Genomic DNA, 25,839 nt, shown 5'->3' with positions numbered 1-25,839 from the left:
ATACTTGATTTTGTGGACTTAACACGGTGTATATGCTAGTCTCAGATGAAATTCTAAGCTCAAATTATGTATTTATTTTTTAGGCCTAATATTTCTCATGAAATTGATATACATATGAATTGTAATATCACAATTTACTAATATATAAAAAAAGAAGCGGCTGATTTTATCCATATGTTCAGCCGTTATTGGAAATGTTAAGAGGCAATGTGTTATGTGGCAGGGGTCACTGAGTCCTTGCAAAGACTGTTCCGTTCCAATGGCATCAGCACTTACGTCAAGCCACAGAACACCCTAAAGCAGTATACAGACTTTTTATCGTACATACAATATTGTACGTACAATACTCGGAGTCTGAAGCGCGCTTAAGGTCGTTTCTGGTGGCACCTATTAGGACAAAGCTATTAATAAGCTCGACAAGTGCGGGGTTGTATATATAAAGCGCTCCATAGACTCCGAGTATTGTACGTACAATATTGTATGTACAATATGTACGTTATTTAATCTATTGCCATTCCATTTCCAGTAATGTTTAAGTTCTAACGAATGTTGATGACGAAAAATCGATAATATGTTACATGCAATATCTAGTAGAAATATATTATCGATTTTACGTCATCAAACATTCGTTAGAACTTAAACATTACTGGAAATAGAATGGCAATAGATTAAATAACGTACATATTGTACATACAATATTTTACGTACAATAAAAAGTATGTATACTGCTTAAGGAATGCACATCCACTTATGTGGGGGAAAGTGCCAGAATCCTCAAAACTCGCTTGGATGAACACAGACAGTTTGAAAAAAAAACACACCCCAATTTCATATTATAAGATCGTACATTGTATAGCTTTAATGCCATGGCTCAGTTCAAATATGTCGTTTTGCAAAACAATACAAGTAGTTTTACAACTTATTGGGATATTTCAGTTGAAATCCATACACCCCTATGGAAGACGTGACCTTAATCTCCACAAATGGGGTGTATATTGAAATGAAATAACCCATGCAGTAACCCCATTTAAAATTAATGTCTGCTGGCCAACTGCAATAGCCCACTGTGTATAATTCATCTTGCATGACTGTTAAGTTCTAACGAATGTTTGATGACGTAAAATCGATAATATATTTCTACTAGATATTACATGTAACATATTATCGATTTTTCGTCATCAAAAATTCGTTAGAACTTAAACATTACTGGAAATAGAATGGCAATAGATTAAATAACGTAGATATGTTGCATACAATATTGTACGTACAATACTCGGAGTCTGTGGAGCGCTTTAGGTTCCGGATGCAAGCAGGACTGTGTAATGGCTTGAAAAACGATGAGGCAATAAGGATTCCACTCTGCTCCTTGCTTTCTTTTCCTTTTTAAATCTTTATTTACTTCTTTAAAGACGACTAGCCAATTGCATCTATTCGGCTCTCGGCATGCAAGTGGGAAGATGCTTGAATCTAATCAATTCTGAAAAACGCAATATAATATATTTTGTAGCTTCTTTTTCATGCGTACATACATAACAACGACATTTTTATTACCCAATGTTTCATCTACAAACCTTTACGTGGCCTGCTATCCAGAAAAGGTACATAGATTCGACGCATCAAATTTATTTATGTTAAATTCTAAGCGTGGATCATAAGAGAAATCTAGACCTTTACAGTGCAACTGATGAAGGAGCCAGAAACAGATTCCAGAAATGTGTATTATTTTGATAAACAACCTGCATACAGCTGGCAAAACAAGTCTTGCTAGCTGTATGCTTTCTAACAACGTTTTTTAGCATGTCCTAAACTGGATAGAATCAAGTTAATTGTCGTTTGAGTGGGAATTTTTTATCAGCTCTAGAGGCAAGAAATTGCATGAGAGCTTTAGGTTTCACCTGGCTTTCCATCCCTGCGGGCTCCATATATTGGGGTCCCACTTGGAGTGCTTAGAGAATCGCCGGCCTGCCTCGGGCATGCCGGCCCTGCGGCTTTGATTTTGATTTTGAATTTGAACTACAACCCCGTGCAACAATTTTGTTGATATTTTCTTTTATGTTTACCCCTTTTGTGGTTTTGATTTTGGACTGAAGTCAGGTTCCGGATCCAGGACCCGTTATTCTTTTAATTTAAATTAATCAAACGTGTTCGGTCAAAACAAGATCAGGACATATGTACGAAAGCGCTACTGCAAGTTCGTTCCTAACAACTACATTAACAGGGTGAATATTCCAGCCGCTGTAGTGGCTAAGTGTCATTGACCAAACGTCGATTACAACAACATTATTTAAGCCTACAAATTCCTCAAACAACAAGGAGTTCAACTGGTCATGATACCAGTTGTTATATTGTCCCTCATCCTTCCGTGTATTTGCAGACCTCACCACTACCATGGTATCAGGGCTTCTTTCGTGTAATCTTACAATAGAGCGTTTGATAGCGCGCAGACGTCCGCGGAAGAATTTCATATCTGTGATAGTAAAATGTGCCCCTACACTAAGGAAGTAAACAGTATGTACCCCATCTGCAGGCAACGAGTCGATCATATTAGCGACATAATGTAGATCATTTGTTGATGTATACATGGTAACAATGGGAAAAGCGTGATGATGATAATTAATCGAAATATTATGTCGATTATCCCAATGGTCCATTGAAAAACGAGCAGTTTGGAGTATTTGTTTGGATATTGCGTATTTTGGTTCAATTGTTTGAATTAAAAACTTAAACCATTGACGGATTGTGGAGTCTCCTAAAAGGTTTACAGTTTTATCTTTAAGACACTGTGTGATATTGCGTTGACTTGGTACAAGTGTTGGGCGGTTTAAAGAAATCCAGGTATCCTTGAAGTAAAATCCAGTGGTACCGATGTGGTCGGTCACGCTCTTATCCAGAAGTGTGTTTTTCATGCAGCGTGATATGGTGATGGACGATTCTGTGAAATAACAAAAGAAATATAATATTTTAACAAAAGTTATTCTTGCACGTAAAGGAAAATTAAAGAATTGTGGATATAGATTTTGCAATCAAAAAGAAAATTCTAACACATTAAGATATATGTATCAGGTTGAAAATGTGTCTTATTTTTATTTTCTTCTTTTATTTGAGCATGTTGAGGTAAGCATGCCGCATATCTTAGCACAGTATTTGGGAAGGTGCGACCTGTCAACGAGTCGTTGATATAAGAAATTTCATAAATTAATTCGATTTTTTTCTAGTTTCTAAATTCATTCCGCATTGTCAGCATTACTGTATTTCACACATTGAATTCTAATTTTCACAAATGGTTTCATTATCTTGCCTGTCGTCTCTCACACGGTAGAGGACAGTAAAAACTAGATCTGGGAACAGATCTGAACCTAGCCGGGCGTTCCGGGCCGGAAATGCTAATCTTTGACCTTTGATCAGTCATCTCACACCATTAATGGTGCATCACTGTAGCATGTAAGGGCTTTATCCGTCTTCCATAAGCTGAGATACAGCTACTTTTCAGTAATTTTAAACAATTTTTTGCAAATTTGACGTTTTGACCTCCTTAATGACCTTTGACCCCAATATAAAAAAAACCTCATACATACCGCGAAAATGCATTGTTACAGTTTAAATTAAAAAAATCTACTATGCTTAGTTATGGAGATAAAAATTCTTGAAGTTATTTAGCTTAAAACCGGAAATGACGTCTAAATGACCTTTGACCAAAAAATAAAAATACCGTGCACACATCGGGTAACACTAATGCATATATGAAGTTTATGCAACTCTGGTCTGGTTACGTTTTGAGATTAAAAAAAAATGAACATATTTAATGATTTTTGGTTTTTGACCGGAAGCGACCCCTTAATGACCTTTGACCCCAAAACTGTAGACACCCCAAAGACCCTGGTTGGTAGCAATGCATGTGTGCTAATGACAATACTCTGCTATGTAATTTGTAAAAACAGTGATTTTTGAATATTTTAGCTTTCAGACCGGAAATGACCCCTTAATGACCTTTGACCCAAATTCTGTGAATAATTTATAGGCACTGGATATAGCCGATGCATATGTGCAAGTGACATCATTGTAGGATGTAACATGTAGGAGAAGAAGCATTTTGAAGATATTTGGTTTTATACCGGAAATGACCCCTTAATGACCTTTGACCCCAAATTTGTGAATATCCTATAGACACTGGATATAGCCGATGCATATGTGCAAGTGACGTCATTGTAGGATGTAACATGTAGGAGAAGAAGCATTTTGAAATTTGTTGCCAGAAGAAAGAAAGAACTAGATCTGGTTACAGATCTGGACCTAGCTGGAGCCGGAAATGCCAGTCTTAAAGTTTATGGACATCTCATACCATTAATGGTGCATCACTGTAGCATGTAGGGGCTTTATCCGTCTTCCATAGGCTGAGATATAGCTACTTTTCCGTAGTTTTAAACATTTTTTTGCAAATTTGACGTTTTGACCTCCTTACTGACCTTTGACCCCAATACAAAAAAAACCTCATATACACCACGAAAATGCATTGTTACAGTTTAAATACAAAAAATCTACTATGCTTAGTTATGGAGATAAAAATTCTTGAAGTTATTTAGCTTAAAACCGGAAATGACGTCTAAATGACCTTTGACCAAAAAATAAAAATACCGTGCACATATCGGGTAACACTAATGCATATATGAAGTTTATGCAACTCTGGTCTGGTTACGTTTTGAGCTAAAAAAAAATGAACATATTTGATGATTTTTGGTTTTTGACCGGAAGCGACCCCTTAATGACCTTTGACCCCAAAACTGTAGACATCCCAAAGACCCTGGTTAGTAGCAATGCATGTGTGATAATGACAACACTCTGCTATGTAATTTGTAAAAACAGTGATTTTTTGAATATTTTTAGCTTTCAGACCGGAAATGACCCCTTAATGACCTTTGACCCAAATTCTGTGAATAATTTATAGGCACTGGATATAGCCGATGCATATGTGCAAGTGACGTCATTGTAGCATGTAACATGTAGGAGAAGAAGCATTTTGAAGATATTTGGTTTTATACCGGAAATGACCCCTTAATGACCTTTGACCCCAAATTTGTGAATATCCTATAGACACTGGATATAGCCGATGCATATGTGCAAGTGACGTCATTGTAGGATGTAACATGTAGGAGAAGAAGCATTTTGAAATCTGTTGCCAGAAGAAGAAAGAAGCAGAAGAAAGATCCGATAGCATCACAAGACCTAGCCGGTGTCCCGGCTAGGTAACTAGATCTGGTTACAGATCTGGACCTAGCCGGAGCCGGAAATGCCAGTCGTAAAGTTGATGGACATCTCATACCAATAATGGTGCATCACTGTAGCATGTAGGGGCTTTATCCGTCTTCCATAGGCTGAGATATAGCTACTTTTTCGTAATTTTAAACATTTTTTGCAAATTTGACGTTTTGACCTCCTTAAAGACCTTTGACCCCAATACAAAAAAACCCTCACATACACCACGAAAATGCATTGTTACAGTTTAAATTTAAAAAATCTGCTATGCTTAATTATGGAGATAAAAATTCTTGAAGTTATTTAGCTTAAAACCGGAAATGACGTCTAAATGACCTTTGACCAACAAAATAAAAATACCATGCACACATCGGGTAACACTAATGCATATATGAAGTTTATGCAACTCTGGTCTGGTTACGTTTTGAGATAAAAAAAAAAGAACATATTTGATGATTTTGGTTTTTGACCGGAAGCGACCCTTAATGACCTTTGACCCCAAAACTGTAGACACCCCAAAGACCCTGGTTGGTAACAATGCATGTGTGCTAATGACAGCACTCTGCTATGTAATTTGTAAAACAGTGATTTTTGAATATTTTTAGCTTTCAGACCGGAAATGACCCCTTAATGACCTTTGACCCAAATTCTGTGAATAATTTATTGGCACTGGATATAGCCGATGCATATGTGTAAGTGACGTCATTGTAGGATGTAACATGTAGGAGAAGAAGCATTTTGAAGATATTTGGTTTTATACCGGAAATGACCCCTTAATGACCTTTGACCACAAATTTGTGAATATCCTATAGACACTGGATATAGCCGATGCATATGTGCAAGTGACGTCATTGTAGGATGTAACATGTAGGAGAAGAAGCATTTTGAAATTTGTTGCCAGAAGAAAGAAGAAGAAGAAAGATCCGATAGCATCACAAGACCTAGCCGGTGTCCCGGCCAGAAAGAAGAAAGATCCGATAGGATCACAAGACCTAGCCGGATCCCGGCTAGGTAACAAAAATTCCTATCGTTTATTCTCTAATTATTTCCTAGCCTTTTATCTACAAGGTTGGTGGACTACAAGAGCTATTCAAGATACAGATTATGTAAGGGATACATACTGCAGTTACTGTCCGTTTTCCTATACACAATACACAGTGCTCTTACCATTGACGCGTGACCTCTACAAATAGCGTACGTTAGAAGTATGGGGATTTGCCTAGTTAACGTCGCTGTGTGAAAAATAGCGGCCAATATTAAAAGTATTCTTCTAAAATTCTAGAAAATATAGTTTTGTAACATGTCCTAAATTTTTAGCTAATTTAGATGTTTGGAAATATTCGTACTTTGGTGTTTTAGTGTATGTTATAGGTAATAATACATTGCCTATACGTCGCTGTGTGAAAAATAACCGGCCAATATTAAAAGTATTCTTCTAAAATTCTAGAAATATAGTTTTGTAACATGTCTTGGAAATATTCGTACTTTGGTATTTTAGGAAGGATATGTAAACGACAGATAACACCAAAAAATATGAAGAAATTATTTCCAAACCGAGCAACATAATGATTGTTGACTTAAAAGTCAGCAATCATTATGTTGCTCATTTTCAAGAATGCTGGTTAACAAAAAGCAGACCATTGTCTCATTTCGTGAACAAAGCGTCTACATACCATTGTTTCCTTGCGTTTCCTTTATAATCGGTTACCCAACTGAAGCTATAATACCAGCTCATTTCTATACCGCACATATAAAACAGACACATATGCACAACCAGAGAAGATCTGATTTAATCAGTTGAGCTGTTTTCAATGAGTGTTATCTTGGTTTAATAGCTTTTAATGGGGTTTAAGTCCTGCAAAGGTCGAAATGAATTCTACTGTAGACATGACTGCATCATGAAACTGTGCATATGAGGTATGGGTTCAAGTGGGATTATAGTTCATTGCGTGAACAAAAATAACATGTACCTGATTTTACGTGTATGGATGACACTCTCCGACTATTGACCTCCTGCATTTTGGTTGATCTGAAATAATGTGTGAGAGTAAGACCTATTATTGAAGACAGAGATAAAAAGACTTTTTGGCGTCTGACGTCACTGTCAATCAAATTCCCTACGATCCTTGATTGGTTAATAGCGCGTAAAAGGAAGATCGATTTATTTGGTGCCGATCGAAGAAAAGGAATAGCAGAATATGGCGAAAAATTACATACTTTTATGAGGCAAAAAGCAACTTTTCTAGGTATTGTTGACATGGTACCTTTGCGAAAGAAAGTTTTCTTCTATATATAAAGACCTAACTTTTGAGATGGTTTGTATGTTTGAAGGTGCAACATTAACAATAAGGCGCCCGGTTTTACCGCCGCGTTCAGCAACTCATAATCCCCATATCATCACGACACTTGTAAACAAACCGTGCACGAGTTTGATTGACAGATGACGGCAGACGCGATTAAGTCTTTTTATCTCTGTCTTCCATTGTATTAACACATGTTTAAAATCTATGCGGCAAATATATTTATGTGCATCAAAGACTAAAAGGCTGTGTTTGCCATTTCTAAATTGATACTCACTTTCTCAATAAGTTCTTTTCCAGGGGACTAAATAATGTCTCAAATGTGTCTTTGTCCCGCATATTTGTGCTTGCTGCGGTGTATCGATAAGATGAACACGTAAAGGAGGCAGGTTTTGCGCAAAACCATGGAGCTCCAGTTAGTGGATCTGTATAATTACAAAACTCGGCAATGTAAGAAGTGTTTTCCAATGATTTCACGTAAAACAATGGTGTTACATGGCAAGGTGAAACTTTCTTAATTCCGTCTTTCCAAAAGATTCCATCAAAGGCCCCACGTGCTGGATAATAATCTCTGACACGCCTTAGTGCTGATATAACTTCACTTGAATAGATTAGAAATACAGAAATACTTATTCTTCCAGTCCAGCGTAACTTGAATCGTGCAGTGTAGGAGCCGTTGTTGTGATCTATGACGCCGTCTTCGGGATTTGCACTAGCCAATATATCGTTAGAATGAATTTTTGCAAACAAATAGTCCCCTCCAGTAGTTTTGTACATTTTATTCTTATCAAGGGCCATAATTTGTATCTCCAGCACATCACACAGGGAGTAAATCGGTTTCGGATTAATTATGCGGTAGAAAGATGTGCTGGGATCCATTGTCACACTGGAAGTCGTATTAAAGTCAGCGAATGCTTTAGCGTATGTTGTACGAAGCGGAGGGATTTTTATGCGCACGGGTGACGAGTTCATAAGCCAAGCCGGTATCTCACCACTAGTAATTGACATATTTTGTTGTTGAAGATGTTGTTTATGTGATTTGTTTATTCCATCAATAATCCCATTGATCTGAATAAAGGTAAAAGAATTGGAAAGGATGAATAAGTGTACGTGTTTACCAAGGAAGACTATGAACATGACGAAGGACGCTTGCCCCTTATCATAACATTGTAAACTCAACCCAGAAAGTATCGAAACGATTATAGATGGTCAGATATATCGGGAACTGAAATATATAGCAAAAACTTATTTAATGTATATAAAGCGCATTGTTCTCCTGCGCATTTTGATACCTCTTTTGTTGCTCTACGATATCATTTGGTCGAGTTATGGGCGCTTGAGTGGCTTCAAGTCGGATTTTGAAAGTTGCACTTTCTGGAACACAGAATCCTTTATTAACAATTGACTGGAGGACATTCTTACATGTTTCTAAACATAGGACGTTGGATGTTTTATCGCCTGGAACACAGAATCCTTTATTAACATTGACTGGAGTACATTCTTACATGTTTCTAAACATGGGATGTTGGATGTTTTATCGCCTGGAACACAGAAACCTTTATTAACAATTGACTGGAGGACATTCTTACATGTTTCTAAACATGGGATGTTGGATGTTGTGTCACCTGGAACACAGAATCCTTTATTAACAATTGACTGGAGGACATTCTTACATGTTTCTAAACATGGGATGTTGGATGTTGTGTCACCTGGAACACAGAAACCTTTATTAACAATTGACTGGAGGACATTCTTACATGTTTCTAAACATGGGATGTTGGACGTTTTATCGCCTGGAACACAGAATCCTTTATTAACAATTGACTGGAGGACATTCTTACATGTTTCTAAACATGGGATGTTGGATGTTGTGTCACCTGGAACACAGAATCCTTTATTAATAATTGACTGGAGGATATTATTGCATGTTTCTAAACATGGGATGTTGGATGTTGTGTCACCTGGAACACAGAATCCTTTATTAACAATTGACTGGAGGACATTCTTGCATGTTTCTAAACATGGGATGTTGGATGTTGTATCGCCTGGAACACAGAAACCTTTATTAATAAATGACTGGGGGACATTTTCTTACATGTTTCTAAACATGGGATGTTGGATGTTGTATCGCCTGGAACACAGAAACCTTTATTAACAATTGACTGGAGGACATTCTTACATGTTTCTAAACATGGGATGTTGGATGTTGTATCGCCTGGAACACAGAAACCTTTATTAACAATTGACTGGAGGACATTCTTACAATCGCCAGAGTGCTACACTATCGTAAGTGACATTTTTGGCCAAAATAAGATTTTGACGAATTATGGAAGGCCATATAAAAACGCACATTTTAAACCAGCTTCTAAGTTTCAAAATTGCTTAATTATTTTTTAATTAATAAAATAAAATATCGTAAGTGCAATGTCATTTTAATTAATGCATGCAAGACTATGTGCCATTTACGATAGTCTTGCACGCTAATTTTGTTTTTCACTTGCTGCAAGACCATCGTATGTGCCACATACGCTACTTTTAGGCCTAAACAACAAAATCACGGAATGCTACACCATCGTAAGTGTAAGTCTCTAACACATCATTGGCTGTGACGCTGACGTTTGTATGCGTTGTCATCATGCTGGCTAAGTTCATAGCTCCCATGACTGGTGATAGAGACGATAAATCCGGTGTTTTTAGTTTTAGATTCAGTAATAAATCTTGAGAGATAACATTACGGCAAAAGGTGTCTTGCTATTGTTAATATTATATGCCAAAATAAATTAATACTTGTTAAGAAACATAAAATGACAAAATATTGGATATTTGAGCCGATATTACTCATATCCTAATTTAGCAATGAATGCTACCCTATGTGGCACATACGATAGTGTTGCACTCTACACTCATTTCAATTTGAGTGTAACACTATCGTATGTGGCACTTACGACATCTAAATCAGTAAATAATTCATCGATTTATTAACTTTAACACCATTTGTATAGTTTATATTATTAAAATCAAATTGCTTTACATTCCCTTGGAAACAAACGGCTACGCTAAAAACTGTAAAACTGTCCAAACTGCACTTACGATAGTGTAGCACTCTGCCGACGCCATGTTTCTAAACATAGGACGTTGGATGTTGTATCGCCTGGAACACAGAAACCTTTATTAACAATTTACTGGAGGACATTCTTACATGTTTCTAAACATTTGATGTTGGATGTTGTGTCGCCTGGAACACACAACTCTTTTTTAACAATTGACTGGAGGACATTCTTACATGTTTCTAAACATGGGTGTTGGATGTTGTATCGCCTGGAACACAGAATCCTTTATTAACAATTGACTGGAGGACATTCTTACATGTTTCTAAACATGGGTGTTGGATGTTGTATCGCCTGGAACACAGAATCCTTTATTAGCAATTGACTGGAGAATATTATTGCATGTTTCTAAACATGGGATGCTAGATATTCTGTCATCTACAACACACTATCCCTTAACAATGTACGACACAGATTGACTAGGCGCTTGTCCCTATAGGCCCTGTATCCATAGGCTGTTCCCTTGTGGCGTGTGCCCTTGTTCCGTGTTCACTTGTTCTCATGTGACCTGCCACACAGACAACGAACCTTTTGTTTTGCTTAGTGGCCGTATCCATACTATGGATACGGCCACTATTAAAGCAAAACAACGGTTCGTTGTCTGTATGGCACGTCACATGGGAACAAGTGAACACGGAACAAGGGCACACGCCACAAGGGAACAGCCTATGGATACAGGGCCTTAATAGTAGATTATAATTTTTCTATCATTATTCTTACTTGTTCATTCTTCATTTCGATGCTTTTATTTCGCTCAAAAGCAACAACTTGTTCATTCCCAGTTCCAATGTGTCCGTTAATTGCCAATTCCATCAGTGGATGGTTGTCAACGGAAATTGCCACATAATCTTCTTGTCGTAGCTGCTTCATAGCGATACTTTTAATTTCTATTGGAATTGCAAAACCTGTTAGCTAAAACAATCGAAACATCATGGTGTTATATTGTGTCTTCCTCACATAATGACCATCTAGACGCGATATATCTAATGAAATCAGAAGTACATCTCCCAATTGAATCTAAATTTATAGGGGTACTACACCCTGTGGTAAATTTGTGACTATTTTTGCATTTTTCTCAAAAAATAATAACACACTGGTAACAAAAGTTATGTATATTATTGGGGCAAGGAATCCAATTACTTCATTGGAATTTCAGTGACTCGAGACAAGCGGTTTGTTATTTATGATAAGAAAAGAGGTACATCATAGCGGTACCTTATTTCTTATCATAAATAACGAACCGCTTGTCTTGGGTCACTGAAAATCCAGTGTAGTAATTGGATTCCTTGCCCCCATAATATACGTAAATTTTGTTACCACTGTGTTATTAGTTTTTGAGAAAAATGCAAAATTAGACACAAATTTATCTAGGGGTGTAGTAGACCCCCTTAATGGCAATTAACTAATACGTCCTTATAGGCAGTGTCCATGTTTAGCAGTGGTTTTTTTTTTAATGTCAAGCAGATCTAGGCATTAACAGCTGAAATCTAGGAGATAACGCTGACGAAACTTCGATCAGGCACGCACAAGTGACCTGGTGAACGAAGGGAGTCGCCGTAGATAGCTGGTCGGGGAATTTTTACAGGACAGGCAAATGTAGCCAACAATCGGGCTGATCGGAACCGACTGTAACGAGGTCTTTTATCATGAGTCATCTGCCCCGCCATTACCAGATGAGCCACTGGGAGAGCGGATTTTTTTTTTGTTCCTGCGTAGTTGATTAGCATGGTTAGACCGTTTTCTCAGGAAGAATAGATTGCGGGTACTTATAATTATTGTGAGCGCAAAGCTCGAGCTCAAACGGGTGGGGATCCAGGGGCCGCCTGCGGACAATATATATACATATGATTTGATTGATTTATAAACTAAGACAATGTTCGAATTAATTAGCTTTGAACTTTGACGCAGTTCGCGATCAAACAAAATTCAATCTAAGTTAAAATAAGTACATAATACCGTGACTTTATTGTTGGTCTCATGCTCTCAGCATTAATACGGCTTTGTACTAAAATCTTACATTTTAATGCTAAAATGGCCCAAACAGGGTTAAATTAGGTCTAAAACAGACCAATGGTATGTTTTGCGACATATATCAACGTGCTATCAACGTCTAGTCTTTTTAAAAACATACTTCGTCTTCTGTGCAAACAGAATTTTGGGATTTCAAAACTATGTGGTAAATATCGCCACGTGATCATTTGTCACTTTTATCAACTTACCTTCATGCTCAGGATTATCATCGAATAGCCGAATAAGGCAAATATCATAAGTCCAATCAGACGGTCAAGTTTAAGACCACAGATATGGCCATTAAAATGACCCCTTTGCAATGTTTTCATATTAATTTAAAGGTCCGCTTGAGAAGGAACGTTAAGTGAAATATTTGTGGCAAATAAAATTGTGTGATACCTAATTGATGGTTCAGTCTTTACATCCAAATAAAACCGCCGTAAAACATGTCTTGATACCAAACAAACCACATAACAATATATTTTAATTTGATTTCGATTATCTAATATAAATCAATATCGTTTGAAACTATCAGGTGTGATAAATCGGATCACATGTTTTAATTAATTTTGGTTCAGCACACATTATGTAAAGGTGACGCCGTGAATATATGATACGCATACTCAGTTGACCATCCTCTATTGTTATGCATAGTCGTGCTAAAAGTCGATCAATACGTGTTGAAATTAGCATAATTCAGAAATACACCTTTTTGTTTTAAAAAATTGGTCAAATAAATTTTTTTTTCTTCAGTAATGTCGGATATAAACATGATACATGTATAGGCCTATACCTTTTTTAAAAAACAAAAAAATGCTGGTGTTAAAATTAGGCATGAAATTATTTCTCTAAGTGTAAGATTTTTGATTTTCCCACCTATATATAATAGTATTGTCAGAATATCCGCTTTGGTCTTACTTTTTTTTCACTTCCGACTGCCAAAATGTCCGACTCAATACTTCATTTCTAATAATTATAATCAGCAATAATAATCGATATTTCCAACGTTGTTCTATTGTGTCCGATTTGAGCGCTGACATATTGGAAAATGTTGCCAATCAATATTCATGAAGTCGTGCGATCGACACCTACAGCTGTTTAATTGGGCGACTTTATTGTTAGATGCTTTTATTCATACGTTGGTCATATCGAGCTGCATCGGTTGGTCTGCAATTATATTTAATACAGGCCTACAAGTATTATATATTTGCTTTGGCTATATGCTTCTCGAGTTATTAGCAATTATATCACATTTGAGGTCCAGGGTAGACTCGCTTGCCAGTCCTATATACGCGGTGCTAATGTAAATTATTATGGTATGCCTATTATGATAAAACACGATGTGGACCGCTGCTAATGTTCTTAAGAATACTACAGTAGGAGCGATATCATAATTACTTCAAATCCTTATATGTAGGCATATTGGCAAACATTGTGTAGATTCTTATATCCGCCACATGCAGCGTGTTTATAGTGGGAGCAGATGTGCGGTACATTGCGGTATACTTTCTATCCGGTCAGAAATTATCCGGATACTTGCCCACTATAAACACTAGCAGTATATGTATGTACGGTACCTCGATATCCTTCTCAACCGAAGGATATTGCCGTGAGATATTTGCACTATAAACACACCAGTATAAATTGTGTGCGGTATTACCGGAAGTAGGAGCTTCTTCATGATGCGTAGAATGCGCGCAGGACATTCGGAACGATTCTCACCCCCAATAGTTATCAAAACAGAAGCTACATGTTTGCCGCCATGATCATATTGTTGAATGGGCTGTTTATATATCGCGCTCCCGGATCGCGCTACAATATTTACACATTCCCTGTGTGACCTCGGGGCCATTACAAATGTAAGATAATGTTAGTTGGTATATAATTTGTGCGGTAACTGTGTCTCACTATAAACAGCAAGGGTATCGGTACATATACAAGGATTATTGTATACTCAAAATGCGGTATATTCACTATAAACACGCTCACAGAGCGCAGACTTTGCCCACAGATATGTGTTCCAATATCTGTGCTTTGCATACTGCAGTTACTGTCCGTTTTCCTATACACAATACACAGTGCTCTCACCATTGAGCTGTGACCTCTACAAATCGTGCCACGTTAAAAGGATAGGCATTTGCCTAGTTAACGTCAATGTGTGAAAAATAACCGGCCAATATTAAAAGTACTCTCAAAAACTTCTAGCAAATATATTTCTCTAACATGACCTAAAATTACAGCTAGGTTAGATGTTCAGAAATATTCGTACTTTGGTAAAACAGTGAGTGAGGGCAAGGCATAGCTAGCCAAATCCCGTGTTAATTGAATGGAGATTTGACCGAAAATTTTGGTAAACGGACCGCTCACTTCTGAAGAATGCCACACGAAAACGGTACAAGCTACATTTAAAGTACTCTCTGTTCGATCATCATGATGAGTTTTTAAATAGTATGCCGAAATTTGGTACTGTAGGTAATTGACAAAGGGTCGTACTTCGCTGATGAGTAAGTGACAGTGAACATGAAAATCAGGGCCCATAACCCAAGTTAGTAGCTAGTTAGTGGAGGCCGTCACGGGACTGATTATTGATTATTGAAGTGCCTTATTAATAGATACGCACGATTTAGGGCAAGATAAAAACCAGGACACTTTTGGAGACATCATCATCATCATCATCATCATCATCATCATCATCATCATCGACATCATCATCATCATCACTTTCTACATTTTTTCTAAACAACATAGGGCCTACCGTTTTAATAAGATTTTTTCTTGAAATGCATGTAACTATAATTATTGTTTAGAGCGTGATGAAATAAAACATCACGATTTTCATCACAAAACAAATATAATGCATAAGAAATCGTTTGTTTTAGAGCGTGATGATGAAATAAAACATCACGGTTTTCATCACGAAACAAAGTAATACATAAGAAATCGTTTGTTTTAAAGCGTGATGAAATAAAACATCACGATTTTCATCACAAAACAAAGTAATAGGCCTACAAAAGAAATACATTTTTCGAGAGTGATTAAATAAAACATCACGATTTTCATCACGGAACAAAGTAATACATAAGACATCGTTTGTTTGATTGCAATCAACCGCGACAGTTCGTCTCACACACATAACAATGCACTGCGATCAAATAGGTTGATGACAACATTTGATTGAATGGACTGCACTGCGCCATGATTACGTGCACCGGTTCAAATCCTTTGTTTGGAGCCAATCAATAATTTCACGTACAGCCTCTATGCAAATTAGAGTTTACACACGCTGCAGCTGGGGTAATCGACCGAAGCTGGTTGCCGTTAGTGATCGAATGCATGAGCTTATTTGCTTTATTGAATCGATTTACTGGATTAATTTCCTGTTAACTGGGTTTAATGCCACAAAGGTCGAATCGGGCTTGCCATGGACCATAAGTGCATCATGGCCTATGCTGCTGAACTGTCCGTAGCGAAATGGTAGAGCAAAGCGTGTTCACTGAGTATAATCAAATGAGCGCACATAGGTTTGTATTGTAGGCGAACCTCTGTTTTGTGTGCATGCGACAACTCACGCACACCCTTGGTTGGATTACAACAAAGGGTACCTCTCGCTTGTGTACACGCTTTCACGTGACTTTCGTTTCATCACTTATTGACAGTAGCCTGCCTATTATAGCGTTAATACGCTGTCAGGTCAGTTACCGATTTAATGGCGGAAGCCCTTTGTCTCAAACAAAAGGTACCTCTCGATGAATAGCGTTTCGGAAACTCAAATAGGCACAAAGGAACAATAGGCGTTACGTAATCTAGTTCCTCTCCTTTCTATATTAGCTCCATGGATATATCTATTGTGGCTTGCAAAATCACCCATACATGGGTACATTCGCGAGTTGATTTTGACAAAATTGGTAGTCGGAATTGAAAAATGGTGCAATTAAAATCAAAATTCTGACAAAACTATGATATAGCCCTATAGACGAATCCAACGAGCCAAGTCATGGTCAGGATTTGGTCGGCCATCTTTGGTTTCCCGCTAGCACCAACCTGGGGTTTTGAGCGCCCGATTGTGCAAATAAAAGCCGCCTAACAACTGGATAAGATGCAAAGACGAGGAGGGTTAATAGAATAATATATACAATAGAGGTCGCATCTATTCACACATAGTCCTTTTGTTCATCCATTTGTACATCTATGAATAGATGCGATGTGGTTACCTGCGGAATTATCTCTATTGTATTATTCTATTAACCCTCCTCGACCTTCTCTAGGTGTAAGGCGGCTTTTATTTGCACAACTGTTGGAACTGTATTGTGTTGTCATTCTTTTGTCTACCTGTGTTTTCGCGGAAGGTGTAAAACGGGTGATGGAATGCAGTTTAAAATTTCCGCCACGGCCGAATCATTTCACATTTTGGATGCATTGTAGCCGACGGGGACCCAACTAAAGGCTGCTAGTCAGGTGTAGGAATGCGCGTATTTGGATTCGTCTATATGATGTGCTTCAGAAAGTTGTGAAATATCTTTCATTAGCGAATTATGTTACTTTGAAAAGCAAAAACGTTGACCCCAAAAAAGCTCGTGGGGCAAGTTGACCTATTTGGATATTACCAATCCGAACCGGAATATGCAGACTACATAAGACGTTTGAGGTAAGTTCTTAATGTTCTTCTTTGCAAAAGCATTCGCAATTGTTACAACTTTGTTACAATAACACTATATTCTGCAATAGTCCATATTTTCATGACAAATACCAACACTTTTGGTTGTCGTTTAAAATCTACCGATAACACAGCCGTTCTAATGTTGTCTGCAGTTGTAGTAAAGTCTAGAGAAAGAATATGGCTAGTTACTTGGTTAAAAACCCGATATACTTTTACAAATTATAATGTTAATAGCAATACTTTGTTATATTGTATGTGCCTGCGTGGTATGTAAGGGGAGGGGGGTGTTGGTGGGATGTGGAGATGTGGATCACTGGGGGTGCACGTGCGACGGGTGTGTCTCATAGTGTAGGGTGGGTATGGGGTGTATGTAGGGGTGTTTTAGCGTGTGTGAGTAAGCAGTTGTTATGCATGAGTGAGAGCTTATCAGTTGAATAGGGTGTAAGGAGTGTAAAAATATTATTTTCATAATTTCTTAATATTGAAACGGTATTGGTAAATCAAGCCAACACATAATATTATATCTAGGTAATCCCCTTTTCATTTTCCTACCCCCAAATCGCGTAGTATCCCTTTAAACTTGATTTTTGGTGCAGAGAAGGAAACCCGTCACATATGGGCGTTTCTGCCCATGCGCGACATCAATCAATCAATCAACCGTGAGCCAATCACTGTTAAAAATCCAAATATTTCACATAAATCGCGTTTTGGATGAATTTAAGTGATATTAGGCTGTCAGGAATATGGTATAGATCCTTCAGATGAGTTATTTTGGATGTGGTCGAGATATAACATGTGTAATTTGATGAATATCTTTGTTTAGATTTGGTCAGAGTTGCTATGCAGATCGCACATGGGAGTCCTGTGCGGGGTCCTGTGTGAGGTCGTGTTCTTTATAATCTAAAAATTTCGTCGTTCATATTTTCTCTTTAAGGCTACATGCTCTTTTTGGTTGAAATTTTTGGCTGGAAATAATCCCGCCAAAACATTAAAGTAATCTTTTCCCACAACTAAATATCATAGTCAGGAAATTAATGATGCATCTGGTAGCTTAGATCATAACTTTCATTGCACTTAGTTGCAATTATCCCAGAAAATTCTTGATTTGTTTTTACAGAGTCTTGAATTGTCGATGTTTTTGATCAAAAACATCACTCGGTGTATTTTGAAACTCGAGGCATTAACTCTTCTCAAATTAGCCCCAAATCATAATTTATTATATGCACGTGTAGCAAACACCAATGGGAATAATTGGACGTTGTTTGCGGAGCCTAAATTTGGTTTGATTTTATTTCACAATAATTCTAAGGTGAGAATTTTGACCTGACATTTACTTTTTGGATTTCAAATTTAAATTTATTGATATACATATTTTGAATAAATAAAGAGTACGCTTACCTTTCTGCAACACTTCCCGGTATCATTAAGCATCTGCTGATAACCAACATTTTAGCTGAAAACAGTCCCTTCCTATCATTTTTGAACAAAATATGGTTCAAAAGTCCGTACGCTGCGTGTATAAACTAGCACAGCGAGATAACGAACAGAGCTATTTACGGTGGGGTATCTATTGTAAGCTATTAGGGTAGGCCTATAGTATATCTTCCCGCAAGTGACAAGATGTGTCAAGCAGGGCGGTATATTCAAACGCTATTGTCTGGATCATTGAGTATCGATTGAGCACGTATACATGCAGCACGGATGTGTGTGGTCCTCCCCAGGTTTTGACATAAATTACAAATGACGTCGTGAATGACCCAGCGTTTTCATTTTATTATTACTAAATTAATCGTCGTTTATCACGAGTGCTAAGAGTTGTACCAGTTCAATTCATCAAAATTAATTTGTATTAAATGAAAACAAACAGACAAGTAGAGTCATATGTCTTTCTATGACCGTATTCCTACCAAAATCAAAATCAAAATGATTTTCAATACACTAGAAACGTGTTGATATGTATATCTTTGAAAATCGCCGAATGTTAACCACAGTCACCGTGGCACAGCATAGGCATCTTTAGCATTCAGTGAAATTGGCAGTGGTTCGAACCCCGGTGAAAATTTTAGTATTTTTTATTCTTTTTACTAATGCGCTGTGCCGTTTTACAAACACGCCTCTGAATGAAACTCATGGGCATGTACCCTTAAAGTCATTTTGTGCACGTAATATTGCCAAGCCTTTGGGCTCATCGGATCAGCAAATATTCCTGACCAGTTTTATATCATTGTCTGCATTTGGGGCGCACAGCTATGCACTCAACCGTGTAGTGTAATCAAAGACTGTGTGGAGACAATATTGCACTGCTTGTTTGGAAGCTCTTGGACAAAAATGTGTGCTCAGGTGTATCGAGGTGGAAACTGTGCGTAGATGGTTTATAAGAGAATCGTTTTTGTTTACCAACCTTTCCATAAGATACGGACCTGTGTTTTGGATCAACCGCTAAGAATGGACATGTTAAAGTTACGTTTTTATCAAAACTTCTTAATATTGATCTTATATATAGGAATTAACCAAGCAAGGATTAGTAAACCAATAATAACATTTATATTTCCATAAGTATTATGTCTTGCGGTTCCTGAGTTAAGGCCAATAATATATCAAAACGAAGGTTTTTGGCGTTTCCCCTCCCAAGAAATGTGCAAACGGAAATGACACCCCTAATAAAAACAAGCCTTGGGATCTACCTTATAGAACCCATACCATTCCTCTTGTATGTCCGCTTTATTTGTCCCAATATTTAAATGCAAACACCGCCAGATCGTGTTCCCCTCCAACTTGTCTTAAATTATTAAGAACATGCAATATGTTATAATTACAGAATTGTGAACTGGGGTAAATTAAGTCCGCATACCTTATCCTTATGGTACGTAATTCCTTATAAGTATAGAAATTAAACTACGAAGAGAAGATAACTTACATGGAAAAACAGTGGCATGATCGACGGAAATTATATAAATAAACATAATTTTTCACCAGGTTCGCCGTCGCCGTTCGCCGTCGGGAGGAGATAAGTTTAAGTGACCGCTTATGGGTTCGAATTTCAACCAGCCTAATCATGAATCCCGTGGCCCAGTGGTTAAGGCACAGGTCTCGTAAACCTGAGGTCCTGGGTTCGATTCCCAGACGGGATCACCTTTTCTACCTGTCTCCTATATTATTTGCGACGGCGAACCTGGTGAAAAAATTATGTTTATTATTCATTCATTCACGTTTAATGACCCTAAGCTTGTACGGTTCTGGGTGTGTGACAACACCATCGATTGGTTTCAAGGTAGGCATCGGTGCGTTCTCAGATGTCTTCTCAAATTTGAACTGATGCAGAAGATGAGTAAAGAAGATGAAGAGTTCTTGTCTGGCGAGAGCTTCTCCAAGACAAACACGGCGCCCTAAAATCGAAAATATAAAAATAAATATTATCATATTACAAAACACAGAGAATGTAGGCCTATGAAAATATAACATAACATGTAACTTTATATATTTGCATAATAATATTAACGTTTCAAAAGAATAAAATTATTTATAGTACGATTCGGCTAGCTTTTGGATACACTTTTTGGCTTCGCGTGAAATTCCCCTGGACAAGGAACTTATTGCTAATTGTTTCGTTGTAAGCCGTGCGAAACTCGCGGAGCTAATCCTGGTTGCGATGGTTGTGGAATGTCTAGGGTGAGCGTTCTTGAAGCAGCAAAGTCCCTGTGTTGTTGTGCCTGTGCGTAGCGCACGAATAATCACTGCGCTACTGCGATCTAATAAAGGCTCGTTCAGTGATTTGCTCATCCGGATAATCATACAAATCATTAACATTCAAAACTTGTCACCTTTGTTAAGCAGTATGCAGACCAGGGGCGTAGCAAGCGGGGGGACAGGGTGGACGAAGTCCATGGGCCCCGAGGGTTCAGGGGCCCCGAGCACAAAAGCGAAAATTAAATAAGGGCTGATAATGGAGAGCAGGGCCGAATTTACCATTGGGCCAGATGGACCCGGGTCCAGGACTCTCAAAATTGCCCTATGCATCTTTCTTTTAACCCCAATAACAGCATGTTTCTTTTGTCCAAAATAGGGCAAATTGTAAAATTTTCCGCGCTTCGCGCGCATTCAAATAGCAAAATTCATGTTGATTTAGGGCTAAAATAGTCTGAAATTGAATTTTTTTCACGTGCTTTGCGCGCAAATGTCCTATAGTAGTAACATCGGAACAAAATATGTTAGTCTCCCTCTCATATTACACGTAAACCAAAAGTTGAGTGCACATGCCTTCCTCGCTCGGCGTGTGAGTTCGGGGCCCCCAAATCTTGGCCTGGCCCAGGGCCCAAAAAGGTAAATTTCACCCTGGTTAAAAGGGCCCGTTTTGCTTCTTGTCCATGGGCCCCCGATGCTCTTGCTACGCCCCTGATGCAGATTTTTTATTAGACGTACAATATTGTATGTAACATATCTACGTTATTTAATCTATTGCCATTCTATTTCCAGTAATGTTTAAGTTCTAACGAATGTTTGATGAATTAAAATCGATAATATATTTCTGAATGGGCATATAAGAGCTATGATACCATCGTGGCCTTCATCTTGGTTATGTTTATATTGCGCTACAAACAATACCCCGACCTTGCTGATATTTGATACCTACCTATTCCAAATGGAATCACTTCATCCGGTTCTCGAAAGTTACCATGGACGTCTAAAAAGCGTTCTGGTCTAAACTCTTCTGGATCTCCCCATATTTCAGAGCTATGCATCACTGCATACAAGTTAGAAATCACTACGCTATTCTTCGGGATAGTGTAGCCACGGAAAGTTGTCGTGTCCCCTGCTACATGAAATGCAGACAGTGGTACAAGTGATATGATTCGATGAAGCTCCGCAATAACGGATTGTGTATAAGGGAGAGTAGGTTTATCAGCCAGCTTTGGTAACCGGTTACGACCGACTGCCGTATCGATTTCGCGATGTATGCGATCCTGCACCTTGGGGTATCGGACAAGGTATTGATTGCCCCATCGAAGTGCATTTGAAGTCGTTTCTGTACCCGCAATGAAAAGAAATAAAATTTGTCCGGCCATATTATCTGGATGGCGGAATGAATTAGGATCATCGGATTTGTGAAGTCGTATCTCATTCAAACACAAATCGATGACGTCATTTAAGTTATCGGGGTCAAAGTTTTCACGGTGAGTTTCAATCATGTTTTTTATGAATGCAAATAACTCATTACCATTTGTATTAAATTCTTGTTTCGCTTTACTTGGAATGTTTATTGGACTAAGTACTTGTATTCCAGTATTACCCGACAGTTCAGTGTGACGATTCAAAAGATGCGTAAGACGACGAATTCGCTCGTCGGATAATTCAAATCGAGTCCCAAAAACGACTTTACAGATGATGTTTGACACAGCATTATTGAAATGCCAAGTAAGATCGACAGGTTGGCCTTTGAGGTTGGTTATTTCCTTGATAAGATAAGTGCTTTCGTTAATGATAGACACTTCAAAGCGTGATGTACCGATTCCAAATTGACGGAAGCATGCCAGAGCAAATGTTCGGTATGGTCTCATGTCATCCCACTTGATAACTACGGAAAAAATAGTAGAAAATATACCTCATTGCAACATAAACAAAAACTCAAATATTTACATAAAATTTGTTTGAAGAAAATATTTCCAGTGTAAACTCAAATATGAAATAGTAATAGCCACTTAATGATGTCGAAACTTAAATTTTATCACCTTATAGGTGCCGTGGAGATGTCTAATAAGTAGTGGGCCTCCCACATTGAACCATCATGAAGGGTGTTTGGTCAAGTGGTGACATCAGTGGTATTCGTACATCGTGACCGCACTAATCTAAACTACTGACGGTACAACGAATGGAATAAACAAAATGCAATCGCTACTTACAATGCCTGCCAAAGATCTTCATTTTCATCACTCTATCACTTAGTTTAGCGTCCTGAAAAGCTTCGCGTATTGCTTGATATTGATTCAAAACCACGACAGGTGTCCCAAATGCCGTAAACGAAAATACTTGTCCATATTTGCTACCAAGCTTCATCAAAAACTTGTAGAGTGGTTCACCCTTGCTCTGCGCGTACACGATGTTGGGAGCAAATCCAAGGTAAGGAATTAGAGTCCATGGTCCTGGCGGTAAGTTGCTCTTTTTGAAGAAGAAGAAAAACACGGTCACAATGATGACGACCAGAAGAATGTTAGTAAAAGATGACAACGCCGTTAAACCTAGGGCCATTTTGACTTTTAGGGGTCTGAAGATACGAATAGAAAATAACGTGAATCAGAATTGGCCAATTTAGACCATGCACTCTTGCATAGTAAGGCTGCATCAGCTAACAGAATGACAGACATATTTTAATCACATTAATCTAGAAACGACACATTTTGACCGTTGATCTATATAGCATTGTATAAATAGTGATACAAGCCTAGATATGCAAAATGCAAATTTGACTAAAGTTTGTTCGGCTTACAATTGGCAAAAATTATTTCCTTTTTGCTGCTGCGCGACTCAATAAAGTCCCAACTTCCCAACTCACACTCGCGTAAAATAATAGACACAGATTTGTACAGCATTTGCAAGAACCTTAAAGCGCGTTATATAATTAAAACCAATTACAGAATATATAATATAATAAAACATACACTTGAATACAACGTGATGTATAGCAAGTTGCAAAGCTAAGAACGTAACACCAAGAAAATATCAAACAACGGCTGGAAAGCATAACCTCTTGATTTCAAAGTAAGAAACACTTTTTAAAGTAGCTTAACAATAAAATAAATTAAAATAGCTTAACCCTAGAACTACTGAGCCATATTTTATAAAACTGACTACGAAGGGGGGTTGCAACCCCTAAATTTCAATTATAAACATCATATACCGTTATATTTGGTACCAATGCATAGCTATGGGTCTCCTGTCCCGGTATAGCGCGATCTAGATTGTATCGTTATGTGGATGATACATTCAATATAATTAAATTCAATGAACTTAAAAGTTTTTTTCAACCACATCAATCAAATTGATCCCCATATCAAGTTCACACAGGAAGGATTGTCAAATAACAAACTTGCCTTTCTCGACGGTTTAATGTCTGTGGAAGTATGTCGCTCCCTTACTGTGCCTGTTTATCGTAAACAGACACACACGGACCAGTACTTACAATTTGGTTCCAATCACCCGCTCAATCAGAAACTCGGCGTGGTCAATATCCTGTTCCATAGAGCTGAGTCGATCATCACCAAAGGCTCCGACAAGATCGCTGAATATCAACATCTTTGTAAAACGCTGGGTAACTGTGGTTACCAGGACTGGGTCATAAACAAGGCCTAGAACAAGGATATTAACTCCAAACCCACTGCCACGGATCCGACGGGGAGAACAACAAGCATTACCATCTCACATCACGGGGACTTACCTGAGAAACTCAAAAGAATTTATCGTGACCACGGGATCACCACTCACTTTAAACCCACTAACACGATCCGCCAGTCCTTAGTACATACCAAGGACAAACAGCCCAAGAGAAGGATCAACGGAGTGGTCTACGGGGTACGCTGTTCTGGAGAGCAAACCTGTCAAGACTCTTCATAATCGCATGTTACAACATCGCAGAGCTAGCTCAAGTGGAAACGACTCAGCGGTTTCCTTACATCTGAAAGCCAGTGGGCACCATTTTGACACCAAAGATGTCCAAATTTTAGATCGTGAGCAGCGTTGGTTTGAGCGTGGCGTGAAAGAAGCAATCTGGGTGAGGGCTGAGGAACCATCCCTCAACCGTGGAGGAGGCGTCCGGGCCAAACTTTCACACGGCTTGGACAGAACCATAAAGGACATTCCTCGCCGATTGTCATTAAATACCGAAATTGTCATTAGCATCACAACCCAGCTGTTGACTGAAGGTTTCAGTCGCAACGTCAGTTCTTCCATCAAAAATATGTATTCTGGTTGACCAGATTTAAATTAAATCTTAAAGGTGGGTTAACTGATAGACAGCCTCATCCCCAACTTTACCCTATCAAAATGCAGATTTTGGTATCAGCTGAAAGCTCATATTTGTCTCATTAACATATTGAAAATAGGCGTTACAAATCGGTATATTTCCGAAGAAATCGTCCAAAAACTGCCGAATTAGTCTCAAATATGATATACCATATTTTTGACATATTCAGCAGTTTTTTGATGATATCTTCGGAAATACACCGATTTGGAACTCCTAATTTCAGTATGTTAATGAGAAAAATATGATCTCTTATTTGATTTATTACATGATCATGATGAGTATCATTAATAAAAACACTGTAGACTACCAGTTTTACGCTGTATTAAATGTCAGTAATTCCATGAAGAATTAGTCGCATTGACAATGAACATTTACATGATCTTTTTGCATGAATGCATAAAAGGGACAACAGTTTATGTTATACCCAAGTTTTAAAGAATTTGATATTCCAAATATATCAGGTCACCTTCCTTTAATTACACTACATAGTTTGATTTCAAT

The 25,839-nt window shown here is 38.0% G+C and overlaps 2 protein-coding genes and 1 non-coding gene across 3 annotated transcripts; 1 reads left to right on the top strand and 2 right to left on the bottom strand.

Annotated features, from left to right (window-relative positions):
• Positions 1 to 826: 826 nt before the first annotated feature.
• Positions 827 to 13,096, bottom strand: LOC140137725 (NXPE family member 3-like). Its single transcript, XM_072159488.1, has 5 exons — positions 12,877 to 13,096; positions 11,378 to 11,569; positions 7,828 to 8,618; positions 7,221 to 7,279; positions 827 to 2,932 (listed from the first exon to the last, which is right to left on the bottom strand). The coding sequence occupies exons 1-5, from the start codon at positions 12,994 to 12,996 to the stop codon at positions 2,136 to 2,138; spliced, it is 1,959 nt and encodes a 652-aa protein (XP_072015589.1). The 5' UTR covers positions 12,997 to 13,096; the 3' UTR covers positions 827 to 2,135.
• A 7,286-nt stretch (positions 13,097 to 20,382) lies between these two features.
• Trnat-cgu (transfer RNA threonine (anticodon CGU)) lies at positions 20,383 to 20,456 on the top strand. The gene has a single exon. It is a non-coding gene; the product is annotated as a tRNA-Thr (tRNA).
• Positions 20,457 to 20,525: 69 nt separating this feature from the next.
• LOC140137190 (cytochrome P450 2B5-like) lies at positions 20,526 to 24,611 on the bottom strand. The gene is made up of 4 exons (XM_072158842.1): positions 24,499 to 24,611; positions 23,222 to 23,583; positions 21,955 to 22,896; positions 20,526 to 20,710 (listed from the first exon to the last, which is right to left on the bottom strand). Exons 1-4 carry the CDS (start codon positions 24,609 to 24,611, stop codon positions 20,526 to 20,528), a joined length of 1,602 nt encoding a protein of 533 aa, XP_072014943.1.
• Between the last annotated feature and the right edge of the window lie 1,228 nt (positions 24,612 to 25,839).

This window comes from Amphiura filiformis, chromosome 17, assembly GCF_039555335.1.
Source record: "Amphiura filiformis chromosome 17, Afil_fr2py, whole genome shotgun sequence".
Taxonomy (NCBI): Eukaryota; Metazoa; Echinodermata; class Ophiuroidea; order Amphilepidida; family Amphiuridae; genus Amphiura; species Amphiura filiformis.
Note: the sequence above shows the minus strand (reverse complement) of the source record. Positions and strands in the feature narration are given on the sequence as shown.

What these genes read in the sequence shown, in the direction of transcription:
- LOC140137725 (XM_072159488.1), bottom strand. Translation starts at nt 12,996, where the DNA reads ATGAAAACATTGCAAAGGGGTCATTTTAATGGCCATATCTGTGGTCTT. An exon ending in TGATAATCCTGAGCATGAAG is followed by an intron (nt 11,570 to 12,876) that starts GTAAGTTGATAA and finishes CGATTGTTTTAG; the next exon opens with CTAACAGGTTTTGCAATTCC. An exon ending in TCGAAATGAAGAATGAACAA is followed by an intron (nt 8,619 to 11,377) that starts GTAAGAATAATG and finishes ACCTTTATTCAG; the next exon opens with ATCAATGGGATTATTGATGG.
- LOC140137190 (XM_072158842.1), bottom strand. Translation starts at nt 24,611, where the DNA reads ATGTTGATATTCAGCGATCTTGTCGGAGCCTTTGGTGATGATCGACTC. An exon ending in CGGGTGATTGGAACCAAATT is followed by an intron (nt 23,584 to 24,498) that starts GTAAGTACTGGT and finishes TCGTATCTTCAG; the next exon opens with ACCCCTAAAAGTCAAAATGG. An exon ending in GAAGATCTTTGGCAGGCATT is followed by an intron (nt 22,897 to 23,221) that starts GTAAGTAGCGAT and finishes TTTTTTCCGTAG; the next exon opens with TTATCAAGTGGGATGACATG.